General features: G+C 30.1%; 1 protein-coding gene across 2 annotated transcripts in view; it reads right to left on the bottom strand.

The window, feature by feature from the left end:
* Positions 1-2609: 2609 nt before the first annotated feature.
* Positions 2610-20228, bottom strand: part of LOC105153054 (octopamine receptor beta-2R) — an 83813-nt gene continuing 66194 nt past the window's right edge. For both annotated transcript variants that reach the window (XM_087414503.1, XM_087414502.1), the window contains exon 4: positions 2610-19557. In XM_087414503.1, the coding sequence (XP_087270629.1) occupies positions 19467-19557 (91 nt within the window). In that variant the 3' untranslated portion in view covers positions 2610-19466. The remainder of the gene's footprint in view (positions 19558-20228) is intronic.

Consider the following 20228-nt stretch of genomic DNA (forward strand, 5'->3'; position numbering starts at 1 on the left):
TCAGTAACGTCATCTGTTTTGAAACACGGGTATTTATTGATTTGTCCTCGTATGTTGTAAAATTCTCACTTCTTCTTGGCGAGACGGTAGAGTGGTAAATTACTCTCCTTATTCTATTGACAATGGTGGACAATTCCAGTGACAACGATTAACAGATAAAAATCTGTGCAGATATAAAAAATGTTACCAATTATTTTTTATAAAAAAAATTAATGCACTCACCCATATAGCCATGAAAGAAGTGAACATCAAAAATCAATCAAAGTCGAATGACAAAAGATTCGCAAATTATTCATATTTAGTGATATAAATTCACTATAACCGTTCCGAATATTGTGACGATCAATATTCAAATGAGTCAAAGATAATACACAGTCAAAAATAATACACAAACTAATAAATAAAACGGACAGTATTGCCAACGTATGTCAGATTGTTACTTAAAAATAATAAAAACAGCGCGCAGTTTAAATCAGTAAATTATTGAGAATCGAGATGTATGAGTAAAAATTTGGTATCAGATTGCAAATTAAAGCTGTTCTTTTGCAACTGAATATGTAGCATTTCCGAGATACGTCACTTGTACAAAAACTCCTGATCAACAATTTCTGTGCCTTTTCAATCAAAATTATGGTTTAGATCCAATCTGTGTTCGGTAATAACAGAATGATTGCTCGTGTTCCTTTAGATGTCATTACAATATTCGGTTTTAAAATTCTCCCTATCTGCCCATAGGAGGCATCGCAATCCTTGCAATATATTGGGTCATCTAAAAAGTATCCGCGGTTTTTTGTCACTAGATGGTGTTGATGGTCATATATCGGGCAACACTAATCCGATTGTGTCAAACGAACGCGCGTCTGAAAGATGACATTTTAGGTTACATTTTTTGTAAACAAAGTTTGGTGATTCATCAATCGTGTCAAAAGTTATATTGATTTGAAAATGAATGAAATATCTGAAGAAATACGCTATGTGATGCTTTTTTACTACAAAAAAGGCAAAAACGCAGCACAAACAAATGTAGACAAATTTGTGAAATTTACGACGCGGATGCTGTAAGTGAACGCAAGACGCAGGAGTGGTTTGTTCGATTTCATTCTGGAAATTTTGATGTCAAAGATCGATCTCGCTCTGGTCGGCCAGTCACTGAAAAAGTCGATGAAATTTTGCAACTGGTCAAGTAAGACCGACATGTGAGCTGTCAGAAGATAGCCAATGCACTAAGAATCAACCATATGACAGTTTGGAATCATTTGAAAAAGGCTGGCTACGTAAAGAAACTCGATGTTTGGGTGCCACATGAATTAACGCAAAGAAATTTGATTGATCGAATTTCCATCAGCGAAACACTACTAAAACGCAACGAAATCGATCCATTTCTGAAGCAAATCATCACAGGCGATGAAAAATGGGTGAAATACAAGAATATTGTTCGTGGAAAAGATCATGGAATAAGCGCGGCGAACCACCACAAACGACTTCAAAGCCTGGATTGATGGCAAATAAGGTGATGCTGTGTGTATGGTGGGATTGGAAGGGAGTCATCCATCATGAGGTGTTACCATATGGCCTAACGATTAATTCAGAGCTCTACTGTTCACAACTGGATAGATTATAGGAAGCGATTAAGGAAAAACGACCAGAATTGATTAACAGAAAAGGTGTTGTCTTCCATCATGACAACGCCAGACCACACACATCTTTGATGACGCGCCAAAAATTGAGGGAGCTTGTTTGGGAAGTTTTGATGCATTCACCGTATAGCCCGGACCTTGCACCGTCTGACTACCATTTGTTTCGATCTCTGCAGAACTCTCTTGATGGAAAAACATTGGCCGACAAAAAAGCTGCCGAAAATCACTTGAAAAAGTTTTTCGCCGATAAACCACAAAAGTTCTACACGGATGGAATTATGAAATTACCCGAAAAATGGCAAAAGGTTATAGATAATAATGGCCAATATATACTTGATTAAAATTGATTTTCATTAAAGAAAAATTTCATTCAAAAATTGACAAATAACCGCGGATATTTTTTAGATGACCTAATATCTTGTAAATTACGTTCTTTTTTGCTTTATTAAGTAAACGATCTTTATGTGTTTTAATAAAAGAATTGATCGTGTTCAGACTAAAAAATAGGTCAACATCAAGATCTTTAATTATGTCCTTGAATTTGTATGAGATCTCCGAAACAAATGGAATTGTAAGCCATGATTTCTTAACAATATCTTCATCGGAAGTATCATTCGTGTTTTGTTATTCAATAATGATTTCAGGCGCTTATTAATTGTGTTAAAAATAATATCAATCGGATAGTTATTATTTAAAAGTGTCTCAATGACAAAGGTCAAGTTCTTTTTACGATTTTTTTATTTTTAGGTTGAGATAGCAAAAAGATCCTATCAACCATTCCTATGATCGTACCTCTCTTTTGCGAAATAGGATGCTAAGAAAAGAAATTCAGATATCTACCGAAGAAAGGTTTGTGATATCAATCATATTCAAGAATATTGTTATTCTTGATAATAGTAATATCTAAATAATTTAATCCCCATCAATTTCAATCGTGTAATCGAAGATGAAACGAATTGAAAACTTGTAATATTTTTGTTTTTTTTTGCTGGAGCTTCCATTGCAATGTCATCTACGTAGTGAATGTAAAAGGGGAAAGTTAAAGTATTCAATGCCTTTTTCTTCAGATCTTGTAATACTAAATCCGCGATTACTGGTGATAGAGATGAGTCCATAAGCATTCCAAATTTTGTCTGTAGATAATATTATCAAAAAAACGAAGAATTAAAAACTTAATTGTAGGGAGATAAAAAATTCGTCTTTTGAAATATTGCATATTTTTGAAATTGCAGGCCATCTGTTAGAGATACTGTCAGAAGAGCCAAATCAATCGATATGTTTGTAAAAAGGGAAACGTCAAGTGAAATTAAAATAGAATCATCTAATGCTTTTTTATTCAAAATTTCAATCAAATGAAAACTATTTTTTTATAACTGAATGAATCAACATTAATTTTATAAATATTTTATATAGAAATATTTTATATTGCTAAAGAGTATAATGGACTATTGATAGCAAAGATCATAATTATTATAGGCAATCCCGGTTTATGGATCTTTGGAAGACCGTAAGCGCCAGGTATGGATCTTTAGAAGCACGTCACTGTTACAATTTATTTTAAATCTGTTGCAAAATGACCTCTTTTTTTCTTCCATCTGGTGAAAAACTCTTTCAGTTTTCTAGAGAAAATGTTAGTAGGATCTTTATCTCATATGTATTTCCATTACTTAGTAATGTAAGCATTTTTTGTCTGTAGTCTTTCTTTCTCATTGCCACTCATTGTCACATTACTCTTATCAGCTAGTAATCATAATATCATGATTGTTCCTCAAAAATGATTTTATTGCTTTTCACATATCTGCAAGTTTATTCTTCAAAGAATCAATCCGACTAAGACTCGATGAAAGATTATTAATAATTGGTATGATTCGATTCCAAACGTCTAATTGTTTGCTTACATGTAATTTATTAAGACTATTTTTGATGTTGTTTTATAAATTCTAAAATAATTTTTTTATAGAAGGAGGCATTGAAAAATTTTCTCCTTATTGTAAGAGACACCGTACGTTGTTCGGAATCAGAGTCGAAGTCAAGTGAATTGTCAACCATTGCCAATAGAATAAGGAGATTGAGTTACTACTCTACCATCTCGACATGAAGAAGTGAGAATTTTACAACATATGTTTTAGACATGCTGATAATGGCCCGGAAGCAAATTATGTGTAACTAATTATACTATAATTTTTTAACAATAAACGATTTTTATTTTCGCACTAACAACCGCGCAAAAAACTCTCATTCGCCTTTTTGTTTTTTAACATTCTTAGAGAGTTTGGTTACTTATTTTATTCGAATAATATAGAGTTAAAATATAAAAGTCTAAAATAAAAATATAAATATACGAATATACTCGTATAAAACATAACTGCATGCAAGATATAATTGCTAGGGAATATAATGTACAATATGTTGTAATATTTATAAAATGTGTGCTATATATAATTGTTATTATACACAATTCTATTGTGTATAATACTCTACAACAAATATATTTTCAAGTAATATTATTACACTGCAGTAGAATATTGTACACAGTAGTATTGTAAAGTTATAATATATAACATATTGAGAGTACAAATTAGTTCGGTCTGTTTTTTGTGTTCAAAAATGCATTTCAAAACAAAATGAATGAACAGATTAAATAAAGTATTGTCCATCGCTGGTTATTACTTTTTCCCATCTCTCAGGCAATTTTCGAATTTCATCTCGAAAAAATGACTCATCTTTGGAGGCGATTCAATTTTGGAGCCAATTTTCGATTTCTGCGAAAGAAGTGGACTTGCCAAATCGTGCTGCATCCTTCGGAACAACCAATAATCAGAAGGAGCAATGTCCGGAGAATACGGCGGGTGCGGTAAAATATTCCATTTGAGCATTTCCAAATATTTTTTTACGACTTTTGTGACATGAGGCCAAGCGTTGTCATGAAAAAAAATAACTTTATCATGTCTTTACTCATATTCCGGCCGTTTTTTTCGCAATGCACGGCTCAAACGAATCAATTATAGCCGATACCGATCGCCCGTAATGGAATCGCCAGGTTTCAGCAGCTCATAGTAAACAACACCCTTTTGGTCCCACCAGATACAGAGCATGATCTTCGAACCATGAATGTTCGGCTTTGGTGTTGATATTGAGGTCGATGGCAACGATGGATCGGGCTTAGCGTAGTATTTTTTCTTCTTGGAGTTGTCGTAGAATATCCACTTCTCATCTCCACAATCCGATGCAAAAAACCTTTTCTTTGTTGTCTTTGAATCAGCTGTTCGCAAGTGAAAAATCGCCTTTCAACGTCTCTCGGTTTCAGTTCACACTCAATTTTCTTGTTTTTGAATTATTCCCATGGCTCTCAATCGTGCAGAAACGGCTTGTTGAGTTACTCCCAATGATTCTGCAAGCTCCTCTTGCGTTTGACTCTGATCTTCTTCGAGTAATGCCTCTAATTCTTTGTCTTCGAATTTTTTTGGCTGTCCAGAGTGAGGCTTGTCTTCAACGCTGAAATCTCCATCTTTGAAACGTCGAAACTATTCCCTACATGATTTATCAGTTGTAGCAGTTTCACCATAAACTTCGACAAGCATTCGATGGGCTTCAGCTGCATTTTTCTTCCAATTAAAGCAGAAAATTAGAACCTCCCGCAAATGCTGCTTGGTTAACACAAAATTCGACATTTCAAACACAGTAAAAATCAAGGTTTTTGTATGAAACTCAAAGCGATATAAACTGAATATTATTAGCAGATGTCTAACCTCTCTGAAAACGCCAAAATCAGCTGTCACTATGAACCATTCACAACAGCCGGAGCCATCTTTTGGAAAACGGACCAAACTAATTTGTACTGTCATAATAAAAATATATAATAAACTACTTCATTTTAATTAAAAATGTATATGTTTTTATTTCTTGAGTATTATCACGTTTTGGACAAATTAGTGCTCAATATTTCATTTTCGTATGCGTGCGAGTGTGTGCGTGTGTGTGTGTGTGTGTGTGTGTGTATGTGTATCTGTGTGGAAGCATGCGTGCATACGTGCGTGTGTGTAAACTAAACATATAATTTAAGCTAAAATATAATTTAATGTAATAATTTAATAATCCAACAGATAATAATTGTTTGAAATTATTTTTAAACTATCGCAATGGAAGTTTCTTTAATAATCATGTTTTGTAACTGAATTATATAATGTGTACAGAAAAAATTTATACAACATTGATATAACAATATTAAATAGCAGTAATATTTCATACTTTAAACATTGTAATATTACATAATTATATGCATATGTATCATAAAAGTAACTTGTGTTATATTATTCGTAATTTCCACGTTATATTACTGCAACAAAGTGTTTATTGAGTATGAGTTTGACCTTGGGTAGCGTTGCCAATGTCAGGTCAAGGTTACATCGATTTTTTTTAAACGTAATACCTCATTTTTATTGCATATTCTTATAGCATACTTTGAGAGCTTTCCAAAACACTATAATTAAGTTCATTAAGTACTTTTTGAATTATAAGGCTTGAAGATTACAGTATCTCCGACATTAGCATTGCCCAAAGTACCCAAACAATGATTAAAATCTCTTTAATGTTGTTCAGGATTACAACTTGATAATATTTGTCAAGTTCAAGGTCATTGGAGATTGTTTCACTTATTTTCATTTTTACGTAGAAATGAAAAATTGGGCATTGAATTTGTCTACCTTTGTCAGATAGAATAATACTTTTATTAGCAATTCGCTTAGCTAAGCGAGAAAAAATATGGCGTGACTGAAGAGTGTGATTCTGGTATCATTTTCGCCATATTCTTCCAGTTTCTCTAAATTGATCTCCACACTCACCTAAAATCAGCATTATGTCCAAAGCTTGTGCGTTTGAATACAACAATCTGATCAATAAGGAAGGAGATTTCCATGCCTTTAAGGTGCGACTCAACCGACATAAAAAAATACATATTCCTATTTTTGTTCATAAAACAACATACTAAAAACTCATTTAAATCGAAAGGGGACCGTTGGATGTGTTCTCTTGTCAGTGTAGTCCTCTCTATCCCTAGAGCAAGAGTTGTATCGTTACTTATCAAACACTGTGTATAGAAATATCTTTATTAATAAATTTCTTCACATATTCTAAAAGATGTTATTTTATTCAAATAATATTCTTATAAATCTTTATTCCCTAAATAATTGTAAAATTAAATTATATTCTCAAGTGTCGTTATGATATAACATGATTTATGTAACAGAAAATTAAAATCTACTAACAAAATAAATAATAAGTTTAATACTTTGAAAGGTTAAAAAACATAATAGATAATAGATTTAATATTTTGAAAGATTAAAAAAAATGAAACGAAAATTTTGACCATAATCAAATGCGACTTAAATTCTTTGTATTTCTACTAATTGTATATTGAATTTGGTAAATATTGACAATAACGGAATAGCTCTGATGACCTTAACCTCGACATATATTGTCAAGATCATGACTCTGAGTAACCTCCAACAAGTTTTAGTCGCTCGTCCTTCTTTAAAAAATTATCAACAAAAAAAGTTTGAAAAATAATGATTTATTCCTGCTTTATAGAATATTAAAAACTATTCTATACCCTTCCTTGTTTACGTAAGGACTTTCTAAGCAAAGCAACTCTCATTCAATCTCTCCCCTCCCTCCTCTATTTTAACAATAACGCTTACAATTTGAAGAACTGCCTAAAACTGCGCGATCAAAACTTGTAAATACAAATGATACCCACCAAAACAAATGACAATGTAATTATGTAGAATAGTACATTAGGAATTTCCTAGACAGGGAAAGAAAATAAGGCGGAAGTCGCTCCGCGTAGAAAGTCGAAATCCACGTGAACTTGTTTGTAAAGCAGTGAATTGATTTATAAATTAATGAATTTGTGTTTTTAAAGCAGAGACTTAGTATTTCTACAAAATCACTGCTTTAAAAACAAAAAAAGAAGTTGTTTTGCGTAGAAGTCGTGCGCTCCAAAGCAGGAGGGAAGGTGGGATGGGAGTCACTTCGCATAGAAAGTCGTGCGCTTCTAAGCAGGGGAGAGGGGGAAGGGGGGTGAATTGAAACATTTCTCAGAAACATTCAGAAATATTCGGAAAGTTTAATGATATATAATATTGTTCGAGATCGGTAATTCAAAAAAAAAGGGTAAGAATTCCTTCGATCGACCGACAGTAATTGTTATTGAACGCACGCATAAGGCGAGCTCGTGATTTCATCTCGAGCCTGACTTTAAGCCTCATCAATTCAGAGATTCATTGTTCTTTAGCCTTTTCAAAACAATTCGGTACACGCAAACAGGCACCGGCAACGGAACATCGAAAGTTCTAGAACAATTCGATTCGCGCACGCGAGCGCCGCGCTCCGACGAATACGTCACGCGCTGTCACCAATCCCGCGTACGGATTTTCTGTCGCGCATGACTGTTACGTTGAACGTCGCTAGAAAAGAATCGAAAGCGCCAATCAATTGTGTACAACCAATGCCACGTGATAATTACGATTGTGGCTAAATTTAATTGGATTTCTCCCAAGAAGACGGCCCGGACCGGAAGTAATAAATGCTTCGATCTCGCCGGTCCTCTGGGCAGATTGAGCAGATTGCGCAGATTGCTAAAATAGTCTACACCGCTTATACCGTCTACACCGCTTAGAATTCTTAGACTTCTCAGAGTTCTTATTTCTAAAAGTTCTTCGAGTTCTTAGAATCCTAGTCTCGCTACTATACCGTTTCGTTAAATCGCCGCGCTAATCGCTTAGTGAAATCGCGATAAAACGACTCTTTCCGAGAAAATCGCCGAGATTTTCCATCACCGCGATTCCAAATACAATTTTGGAAAAGGTGACCGCATTTGATATTTTGTTAATCTAATTTTTAATTAATTATATTCTTTGACTCTGTAACTGATTATATTAAAGAAAATTCTTTTGTTAAATTAAAAGAAACGGAGTTCTCTTTACTGTCGTGCATCATATCAACCTTGTGCCGTTCTCTCACTCGAATCTTTCCGCGCGGTGCGCTCTCGCACAAATATAATATTATATAATATGTAATATAATAACCTAACTTTAACCTAACCACGTACAGTATTAAATACTATTTAATACTTTTATTTACATTTAATATGTAATAATATATATAATAACTTAACCCTGTATAAGAAATGAAACGTTATATTTAAAACTTTTTTGTTAATAACTTTTTAATAAAGGACGAGCAACGGCTAAAACCTGTTAGAGGTTATTCAAGGTCATGATCTTGACAACATATGTCAAGATCAAGATCATTGGACCCGGATCACTGCTTCCGGTATTGTCAATATTTACTTTGAAATTTTTTATAAAAATTAAAAATATCAATTTTATCAAAAATCAATTTTGTGAATTCAATCAATTTTTTCAAGTAGAAACAAAAAGTTTTTTTCACATTTTCTTCCTAGTAAAGAATTTCAAGACAAACAATCTGATGTGGTTATTTTTCGATAATTTAAACAGAAGTTTGTGAAAACTCACCGTTTGTGAAAAAAAAATAAATTGAAAATATTAAAAAATTTATATCTAGGAAACTAATAAAAATAAAAATCTAAAAAAATAACTGAATACGTATTTCATATGAAGAATATATTAAAAAATCGGAAAATGTCGGTGACGAAGACCGTCAATTTAACGTAGAATGGCCCATACACACACACATATGTGTGTGTGTGTGTGTGTGTGTGTGTGTGTGTGTGTACATATATAGATGTGTATAATTTATATTTTAAATAGTTATTCAAGCTTGTGCTAAATAGATACTGTTATAAGATTACAAGAAACAAAAGAACAAAACGTGGGCGCACGTACCCATACGCGCGCGCGCACACACGCATCATGCACGCACGCACGCACCCACACACACGCGCACACACACATACGCACACGCGCGCGCGCGCACACACGCCACACACACATACACACATACACACATACACACACACACACACACACACACACACACGCACATTATATGTGTACGGCGTAAAAAGTTCAAATTCAAATATTGAATATAACATTCATACTTTTAATTAGTAACATGGGATTTTTAATTTACAAATTGATTTATGATACACTCAACATACTTTTTGGAACTGTGATGCATACATTATGATGCAAAAGAGAAATTATTATCTGTACTTATAAAATTTTCGTACACATTTTCTCGTAACGTGATGTGATATGTTTTTATAAAATAATATTGAAACATAAATTTGCAAATAAATTGTCTCTATAAAATTATTATTGTCTAATAAAATTAAATTAAATAATTTTTCACACTATATACAAAGTATCTCGCAATTTTTTGCCAAGCGTTTTTATGTGGACTATTTTGCATTTTTTGCAATGGTTACGAAATATTAATTACCTATAAATACAAATTACCTATAAATTACCTATAAATAAAAATTGCTGAATGTTGGTCTTCAACAATTTTTTACTGAAATACCATCAACAGAAAAACAGCAACAGACAAAAATTGTATATTTTTTCTCTGGAGCTCTTGAAAAAGAATTTTTTATCAGATTTTTTATCAACTTTTTAGTATTGCTTTTTATTATGAGATAACTTCAGTCAATACATCGCAGAAGTCAAAGAAACAGAAGGAGTGGGGATAATTTTCCCGCAACTGTTCTGTTACATGCCTTTATGTTATATCAGTATTGTGTTATGCTTTCAGCTTTTTACTGTTAATATTAATGAAATTATTGTGAGTTCAATCGATAAGTGTCACTATAATAAGTCGCGCCATCATAAATTATAATTTACATAAAATAATTAAAAGATAGTATACAAGAAGGGCAAAGAGCCAATAACGTATACAAAAATTTTAATTTAAATAAGCAAAATTAATACAATTAAATACAAAATTAAAACAATTAAAATAAACAAACGTTTCAACTTCAATCGAGTCATTTTCAATGTAATCTTACAATAATATAAACATCGTTCTAAATTAAAAATCTGTACATGGTCTTACAATATTCTTACAATTCCTTAATATAAAATTTTTCTTTCTGTGTAATACGCTGCGAGTCATTTTTATCAAGAATTAACAAAGTCATAAGAAAATTCTTAGTAAATATGTTAAGAGTCCAATAATACACAACGAGAAAAAAATGTAGACTGTAGTTCATTTCGTGGTACAATATAATAGTCTTTTTATTTTATAAGTTATTATAAGCAAATTTGCAAAAATAACAAGCATCTGACTTGCACAATGTCAAATAATGAAAATCTCATAAAATAATTGTTGTAGGGCGTAAAAGAGACCTATTGGTTATTTCATGGTACATACGTGTAGAGGAACAATAAAGCATATTGTATAGCAAAATACAAGTACTTTGTTTAACTTGTCTTGCATATCTTAATTATTTGGGATATACGGTATTTTTAGCGGTCGTTTTATACTCAATGCATACAAAGTACGCAGATTAAATTCAATACACTAAATGCAATAAACGCATTATATAAAATATGTACTTCATGTCATAACGCTTATAATAAGGTATCTAAGCCGAAAAAGGCACAAAATATGACCCACTTTTTAAATTACTGCTTATAAATGCACTTTATGCCTAAATTATATGCTTAAAAGATGTGTCATAGGGCCGATAAGAAGAAGTCTAGAGAACTAGAATCAGCAACAACTCATTTTTTTAATATGTAAACTTTGTGATGAGGTGGATGTTCGTGACGTTTTTATAAATATCCGCTGTAATAAATTGTAAGTATTCCCAAAAGTTCATTACATATACGATATTTTATAATTTATTATAGCATATTATAATATTATGCAACTTCCTAATCAATAAAAATGAGAATTATATATATCATTTTTTAAGAATAAATACATTGTTTAGAAACGACACATTCATCAAATAAGGCCCATTAAAATAGTTCCTGGGCCTTATTAGATGAACCATAACCATAACAATGGTCATCACTCAGCTAAGCTTCAAAACAAGAGCTCGTTTAATACAAATTTTGTCGAAAAGGTACCAAATTTGATGTAACATCTGTTATACTGAATGATAATTAGCAAATACATAACAAAATCTGCTGATATAATAGGATATATTATCACACAATCTATGCAAAGCTTGTTGATAACCTGATATATTAGGTTATGTAAGACTATATCAATACGCTTTGCTCGATTTTGTCAACAATTTGCTCTCACTTCTCATTGAATGCATTCCGTTTTGCGCTTACAGTGCTTGTAGGCATCATTTTTCCTTGTCTAATATTTGAGAGACAACAAGGATAAACTGATGTTTATACAATGTTAGTTTGAATTGCATCCTTAATGTAGATACAATTAATATCAATTTATTGAATATTTTGTTGATTGTTTTGCGATTTTGCAACTGAATAAGTGACTTTAATATTCACTTTTTTTTTTGTTGAAGATAGTATTATGGCTGAAACTAAAAAGACGCAAATAAAAAAACGTGCTGAAAATTGGAACACCGAGTTCATGGAAGCTGTTCTTAAAGCAGTTGAACGGAGTAAATTCTCACAGAGAGCTATTTGCGAAAGGTATGGAATTCCTCGTAGGACTTTGCGTAATCATATAAAATCTGGTATACCTTTAAAAGTCTAGGAAAGAGTATTCTTACCATAGAGCAAGAGAAAGATTTATCACAGCGGATTTTGCGGATGGCAGATATTGGCCTATAACTTTGAAGATGTTAAAATATCAGGTATATAATCTAATTAAATAAGAGAAATTATTTTTGCTTATTTAGATTTTTTTATAAAAGATATATATATATAGAAGATTTATAAAAATTTTTTATAAAAGATTTTTATATTGTATATATATTGTTAAAGCAGTTTTTACTGCTTAAACGTTAATAAAATTAACAGAAATACTTCATTACTAAGATCTACTTTGACTGAATGTAGAATTTCTCTTATTTAATTAAATTTAATCTTATCGTTTCATACTGTATCTTTACAGATATACAAGTTTTGCATATTACATGAAATTCCTCATACGTTTAACACTATTACGTGCACAGCAGGCAAATCATAGCTTGCAGATTTCTAAAACGCAATCTTGAAATTTCGAAAAGGAAGGCACAATTTATGAACCAAGTTCGTGTTCAAAAATTGAACAAATTTATCGTAAAAAACCAGTTTGAAAAGCTTAATAATCTTTTGACAGAAGATATAAAATTTAAGCCGGAAAGGATTTTTAACATGGACGAAAAAGATTGTAGATTGACAATGCATCATCAACCATCTGTTTTAACTCAAAAAGCTGCCAAACGCGTCTACTTCATCGCAAATGAACATGCTGAAAATGTCATTGTAGTTGATTGTGTGTCAGCTGTAGATAACGTGATCCCACCTATGATTATCTTTAAAGGTAAACGCGAAAAGCCAGAGTTCACTGATAATTTACCACTAGGAAGCATAATAAGTAAGGCACCAAAAGATTTCATGACTACTGAGCTTTTTATACAATTCTTGAATCACTTTGCTTCTTTCAAATTTGCTGGAAATATTTTGCTTGTTTTTGATGCCCCTCACCTTGATTACACAATTGTGCAAACTGCTGACAAACACGATATTGTATTGTTTATCATTCAACATTACCCATGAATTACAACCATTTGATAAATCAGTTTATAGATCTTTTGAGCATCATTGAGATCAGGAATTTCTAAAATATCAAAATAAACATCCAGATAGACAATTCAACAAAACAAGCTTTAATATAGTGTTCTCAGAAGTGTAGTCAAAATGCATGACTCAATCTAATATAACAACTAGATTTAGAGTTGTAGGGTTGTATCCATTTGATCCTGAAGCCATTTCAGATTCTGCTTTTGCTCCATCAGTTCTAACAGAGCGTCCAACAATAGAAAATCAAACTCCAAACATTGCGTAAATTCATTAATAGTCAGTAATGATGAAGACATTCCATTAGCCGAATTATTAAACAAGAATAAAGAAATTCAATCGACTGTTTCAAAAACGTCGTTACATAAACTTATATCAACTCCAATACGCAAAGATTTCTCAGCTGGAAGCTCGCAAAGAAAAAAAGCATTAAATTACAAAGCACAAAAAGTAACTAAAAATCTTTTCAAAAAGCAATGTGACAAAAAGTCAAATCAACTTTCAATCTAAAGCTATCACTCACTCCTACCAAGCAGCTGCTTGGTATTGTACAGCATGTAAAGAAGATCGTATGAAGGATATAAGGCAATGTACTAAATGTAATAAATGATACCATGAGTTATGTATAGGACTTACATTACAAGATACAGATTTTCAATGCTGTTAATATTTTCAAGTTAAAATTTAACAAGTTAAAGTTGTTTAAAGTAAGAAAATGTCAAAGACGATTAACAAAAATTATTTATTATTTTAAAAAACAAAGTTTCTTTTAAAAAAAAATTTATTTTTCGTTTATGTGTGATAGGGCTTTAGTATAAATATATATGCATGTAATAAAGCCCAAAGAGACAGATTAAGAGCCACAGATTAAAAAAAAAAATTTTTTTTTGTTTATTTAAAAATCTTTTCCATAAAAGATGTATATATTTTTTAAGTCATTGGAATAAAGATTTTATTCTTACAAAGTTTATTTCAATATCCCAATAAATAATATAAAAAAAAATAGGTTAGGTGGGCTTTATTCGGCTCAGGTATTTTATATGTAGGAAGGAATATAATTATTATCTGTTATTTTATATATATATTTATCATTCTTATTCCTTAAGATATTGTGTCATTTTATATGCATTATTTGTAAATTTTTCATGAGCCGTAGAACCCCCTCCCTTCCCTCTATTAGTAGCCATATATCCCTATAAGATATACGGCAAAAAAAAATGCAAGGGTTTCAAAAAGTTCATTTTTTAATATGAGTAATAAATATTTTGATTTTTCAATAATCTTTTCATAATAGTAGACAGTACAAAGTTTTTACCGGTACAGTTTGTTTACTTTAAACATAGTAAATAATATTAAATAAATTAAGTTTTTGATAAGTGTATATACGGAGGTTACCCTATATATTGACATTTTTTTTGCCAACATGAGAAAATACGATATTAAAAAATTTCTAAAATAATTCTCAGAACTTTATAAAAAAAAAAAACAATTTTTTCTCTCGCTGTTCTTCTGTAAATTTTTTCTGTGAAGTATTTGAATAAAAAATTATTGAAAACCAATATTCAACGATTCTTAGTAATTAATATCTTATTAATTATTGCAACAATTATAAAATGATAGAGGACTTTTTGACTCAGTTTAGTCCGTTCTATCTACACAAAAGCGCTTGGCAAAAAATTGCGCTTAGCAAAAAGTATCCTACATATACGTACATATACAGATGTAATGTAAGTTTATTTTATTGCTTAGTGATTGCTTCTTTCTTTATATTTTTTTCTTCTTGAGAAGTAAAGATTCAACAAAATAAAAAATCAAATTGACAATATAAAGAAAATGATAATATATTTTATTATTGGCCGATGCCACATGGTAAATTAATAGATAAAAAGCTAATGAAACAAATTCCTTTTTATATCATTTGCCTACAACTTACATGTTCTACGCTTAATATATTCCATTTGATTGTTAATACGCTTTTAAAACTAATAAATACATTATCAAAAAAAAAACCAGAACAATACTTTTTTCAAGTAAGTATAATTACTGTTGCACAACTAGTCATTTCAGTTATTATTTTCCTTTTTTTATGAAATAATACGAATTAATACATGTATATATTTACAACTATGTACAAATAATGAATAATAAAATTCGACAGTTTTCCTAATTTTTATCACAGAAGCAATAACGAATAACATATATATATATATATATCATACCTGTACAATATAACAATTTAAACAAACTTTGAATATTGACTAACAGGCTAACTACCGATAATTCGAAAGTGTTACATTTTATAAACGAACGTAATTAATATATGAATAATTTAAAAATAATTGTGAACGTATAAAATGATATCCTTAAAATTATTGCTTAATATAAAATATACAATAATTTAGGAAACAATAAATCGACATAAAACAGATTTAGAAGTAAATAAATTAGAATAAAGAGCTCGACAAATTCTATTATACTAAATGATTTGTCATCTGCAATGATAATTCAAGGAATTATTAATAAAGTTAATGATAACTGATATCCGACAAGTACAGAAAGAGTTTGTTATGTTATCATAAAGGTGATTTAATATTGCGATATTGTCCATTATTTAACTGAAATAGCTAATGTGTGGATGTGTGTGTTTTTTACTGTCGATAGAATATCATTATCAGAGATGAGCAATAATTTTTTGTATGATTGTTATGCATATTTAATATTAAAGTGATAAAAAGAAATCTTTAAAATAATAACATGTAACAAATAATCAAACAATTAAACGTTTCCATTAGGTATACAAATTTCAAATATAAATTATAAATTTATTATAAATTACAATCAATAATTTTCACTGTTTAACAAGCGCGTTTAATAATTCAAATAAAATAGCTTTTTCTAATTGCTCATTTCTAATAACAATTAAACTTATCTAAGTTTACAATAGCCCAAGATTAATGATATAATAACATCTTTGAGCATCTCATCTTTAATGTACGTACTAAATATTTTTATTTAATTAATTACTGCAACAATAAAATTGGCAAAATTAGTATGGAATTATTTAATTATTCCACATTCGATCATAAATACGTAACTGCAAGAGTCAGTGAAAACATCGTATAATTCGTCGCAATTGCCAATCATTCAATATATGTCGCAATAATCATTTGCGTGTATTATCATACATGTTAAATAAGAAGCTAATATTAATCATTCTCATCCGATAATCAATGCGAAACACAATGCGACGTTAATCGACTAAAGATGGTATTATTTTATCCTATACTGGACTAGATTTTAGATCGGTGTTACAAATATCACGGGGACTTAAATCGATACAAATTTTATGTGATTTTCACTGAAAACAATCGCGATTAGAAAACAAAAAGTATACATAAAAATACGTTTGGACTCAAATAAAGGCTCATCATCATCATTATCATTTTATTATTCTGGAAAATGAGTCTTTTCAATTTTTTTTTTTTATTTATTCAACATTCGCATGCCATTTATACGAAACGAGAGTTGATTGAGAGAACGATTTTTTCAAAGATTTTATTGAAAGAATGCTAGGATAGAAACAGAAAGAAACTAAATTCATTTAATGAAGGTAGCGATGATTTACTAAAAAAAATTCTATTAAAAATTGTTGTAGTTAGTAAATTCTGTTAATACAATATGTTCGAATAGTAAATTTTGTAAACAAAAAAATTAATATATATTTTAATATAAGTATTATAGTAGGGAAGTAACTATTCGAAATAACTAGCAGTAACTATCATCACAACAAGAATGAAAAATAAAATAATAAAAGTAGGAACTAAAAGTCATAACGTTGCGTTCATCTTTCGATATAATGACAACGTAATTGAAACATAATGTCGATATTATTTACATAAAAATTAAATCCGCCTCAAATCACCGAGTGACGTTCATGATACATTATGATATAACTCGTTTCCGTATAATACATGAACATTATATATAATATTGTAATAATACTGTTGTGACTTGTATCAAGCCTTTTCTGTATAACAAAAGTTGCTTGAACATATTCCATTTATAACGAGTACTGAGAAAGTATTTTCAATCATGTATAGAATGTTAATTTTATGACTTCAAAGTGACGACGTCAATGAGATGGAAAATCAATGACGATCAATAGAGAAAATCAAAGGCGCAATTGGCCAAGAATACGTAACAATAACGGTTATAATTATGTTAAAATTTTCTTGATATCTATTAAATTACCAAAAAATTACATACTCTTTCGATAAATATGACTAAATATAAGATTCTTAAATAGAGAATGTATGTTATAATACCCATATATCACAATCCTGCAGTTCTACCATTGATATAATCAATTGAAATTCATAAAGGCAATTTATGAATTAAGATATTTAGAGAAAATATGTAAAATATTTGTAATTTGCAGAATTATATGTAAATCAATGCTCTAATAGAATAGTATCTTATAGTTTATAATCTAGAATCTAGGTATTCAGCATTTTAGTTATAAGAGATGTAAGTGGCTGTAATCTCAGCCAATTAGAACTTAATCGACATTAAAATCGTACATTTATTAGAACGTGACCTAAAATGTACAGATCGAGCATGAATCTTCTTTTCATTGATACTGACTAGTACCTATTGCATCGATTAATTTTTAAAACGGTGCTTCTGGATCACTCCGTATCTGTCTTTTTCATTTTTAGTAACACATAATTTTTACATACTTTATTTTATTTTAGTTATTTTAACACTATAACGAAATGTATTGTTTAATTTCCACGAATAACTTTCTTGAAACAGTAATAAATAACAAGAAATTTAATAACAAAAAACGATACTTTAATCCTCCGTGAACCAAGTGGAAAATGAATCATATGTGGGTATATCTCATACTCCGTGCTATACTTCATTATAAATATACTACAATTTAGTAGATTGCGATAACAACGCATTCTCCAGTTGCACGAAACCGGCAACATGCACGTGGTATTTTTTAAAAAGTTATAGAAATTCATCTTGCTGGGGTATATCATATTCCACCTGGTTCACGGAGGATTAATAATAAGATATATTTAGAATCATTATAAATATATTATCATTTTGAATTAAATTAATAAATAATAAATTGAATTAAATCTGGAGACACAATAGTGTCTCGGCGCTAAGACAAGCGAAGCGTCATGGCGTGAGATATTAAATAAACACGATTACTTTTATATCTATGAGTGAGTATTTGTATAGAATCGATCCCAGCATACACACACACACACACACACACACACACACACATTCTCATTTCAATTATATTATATTTGTATATGCGCATATGTATGTATATGTATACATATGTGCATACATATGTATTTGTATGTCATTTTTTTCGTCATGATACATCAATCAAATCACAAAAATTCGGTAGTAATTTGAAATAATCAAATCAGATTGTTTCTACAAAATAAAACAAAATTATTACAAGAATTATTATAATGTAGAAAAGAAAACCAATTTTATCAGTAAAATCATGAGATTCAGATCAAAAAGAGGCCATCAAAGATGGGAAAGAATTACATCTTAGAACTTTTATAAGAAAATATATTAAGAGATTTATATGGGACCAATAAGACTCCCTCGTGGCTTTTTAAAATTATATTCATTTAGGTATCTTACGAAAATATTCGCAGAAGCCATTTCGTATTAAGCAAAGTTCGTTCAGTCGGAATCTCTTATGTTCTTCCACAGGCACGATTTTATTGATTCTTACGAAACACGACACACTTTTCATTAGCTACAAAAGCTTAAAAATCTAACTTTGGCAATATGATATAATCTATGTATACATGCTTATTTCCAGCTTTATATAAGATATTCAACATATTCGTGTGTATTTATTGTCACCGTGAAAAAAAATCGATGACTCTTTTTATCCTCTTCATTTTCATCTATTTGGCAAAGTGTTGAATAATGTCTCGATATGATTGTGTTTGCGCGCGCGCATTGTGTTGTGTGTATGTTAGTTATATTTAATTGATGAACGCGTCTATTTATATATATGATGAATGTTGTATATAGATGTTATTGGTATTTTTTGCACTCGCTTTTAGAATCTTGGGAACGTAGTTTCGTCTCAAAGACTGCTGCCAAATTCACTTGATCTTCGTCGATCAATGTTCTTTATGTATGTTTCTGAGTATATGCTCTTGGTGCGATCGTCGTATCTAAAACAAAATTAAACAGAGTTATTTCGGAAAAATCGAATACAATTGTTTATATAATTTAATTGTATAACTGTAAATTATTCAAAAAAAATTTATGAAGATAATTTAATCTTTTAGTCAATCTTTTTGCTAGATAAATTAACACAATTTAAATTTGTACATAGGCCATCTTGTATACGACAAATAAAAAATATATTTGCGCATTCTACATCTTTATAAGTTTATATTAACTCTAAGTTTATATTAAAAAAGTAAAAGTCAAATAATTGTTTATTTGATACGAATAATATTGTAGATATTAATAAAATGATAAATTATACATAAGTCTTTTTACCAAGAAAAAATTAATATAAAAGAAATGGATGCGATGGTAATCCTCAAAGCACATAGCTTCTATATTTATGTATATTGTAACGTTAAATGTAAATATATAATAAAAATGAACTTTTCTTTATTTGTCTGCTTGTATATTAAACTATTAATATATCAGATTTATGCAAGTTGATCTGAATAGGTAGATTAAGTTTTCGTTGAAAAATCAAGAAATTATCATGTTTTAATATTACGTAATATTTTTCAAACAAAAACCAGCGCGTTAAAATCATTTGTTGTGTATAACGAAAAGATAAACATTCCGTTTAATATCTCTTTCTCATATAGTTGTCAGTTTA

Source organism: Acromyrmex echinatior, chromosome 16 (assembly GCF_024713525.1).
Source record: "Acromyrmex echinatior isolate Ae372 chromosome 16, ASM2471352v2, whole genome shotgun sequence".
NCBI classification, from domain to species: domain Eukaryota; kingdom Metazoa; phylum Arthropoda; class Insecta; order Hymenoptera; family Formicidae; genus Acromyrmex; species Acromyrmex echinatior.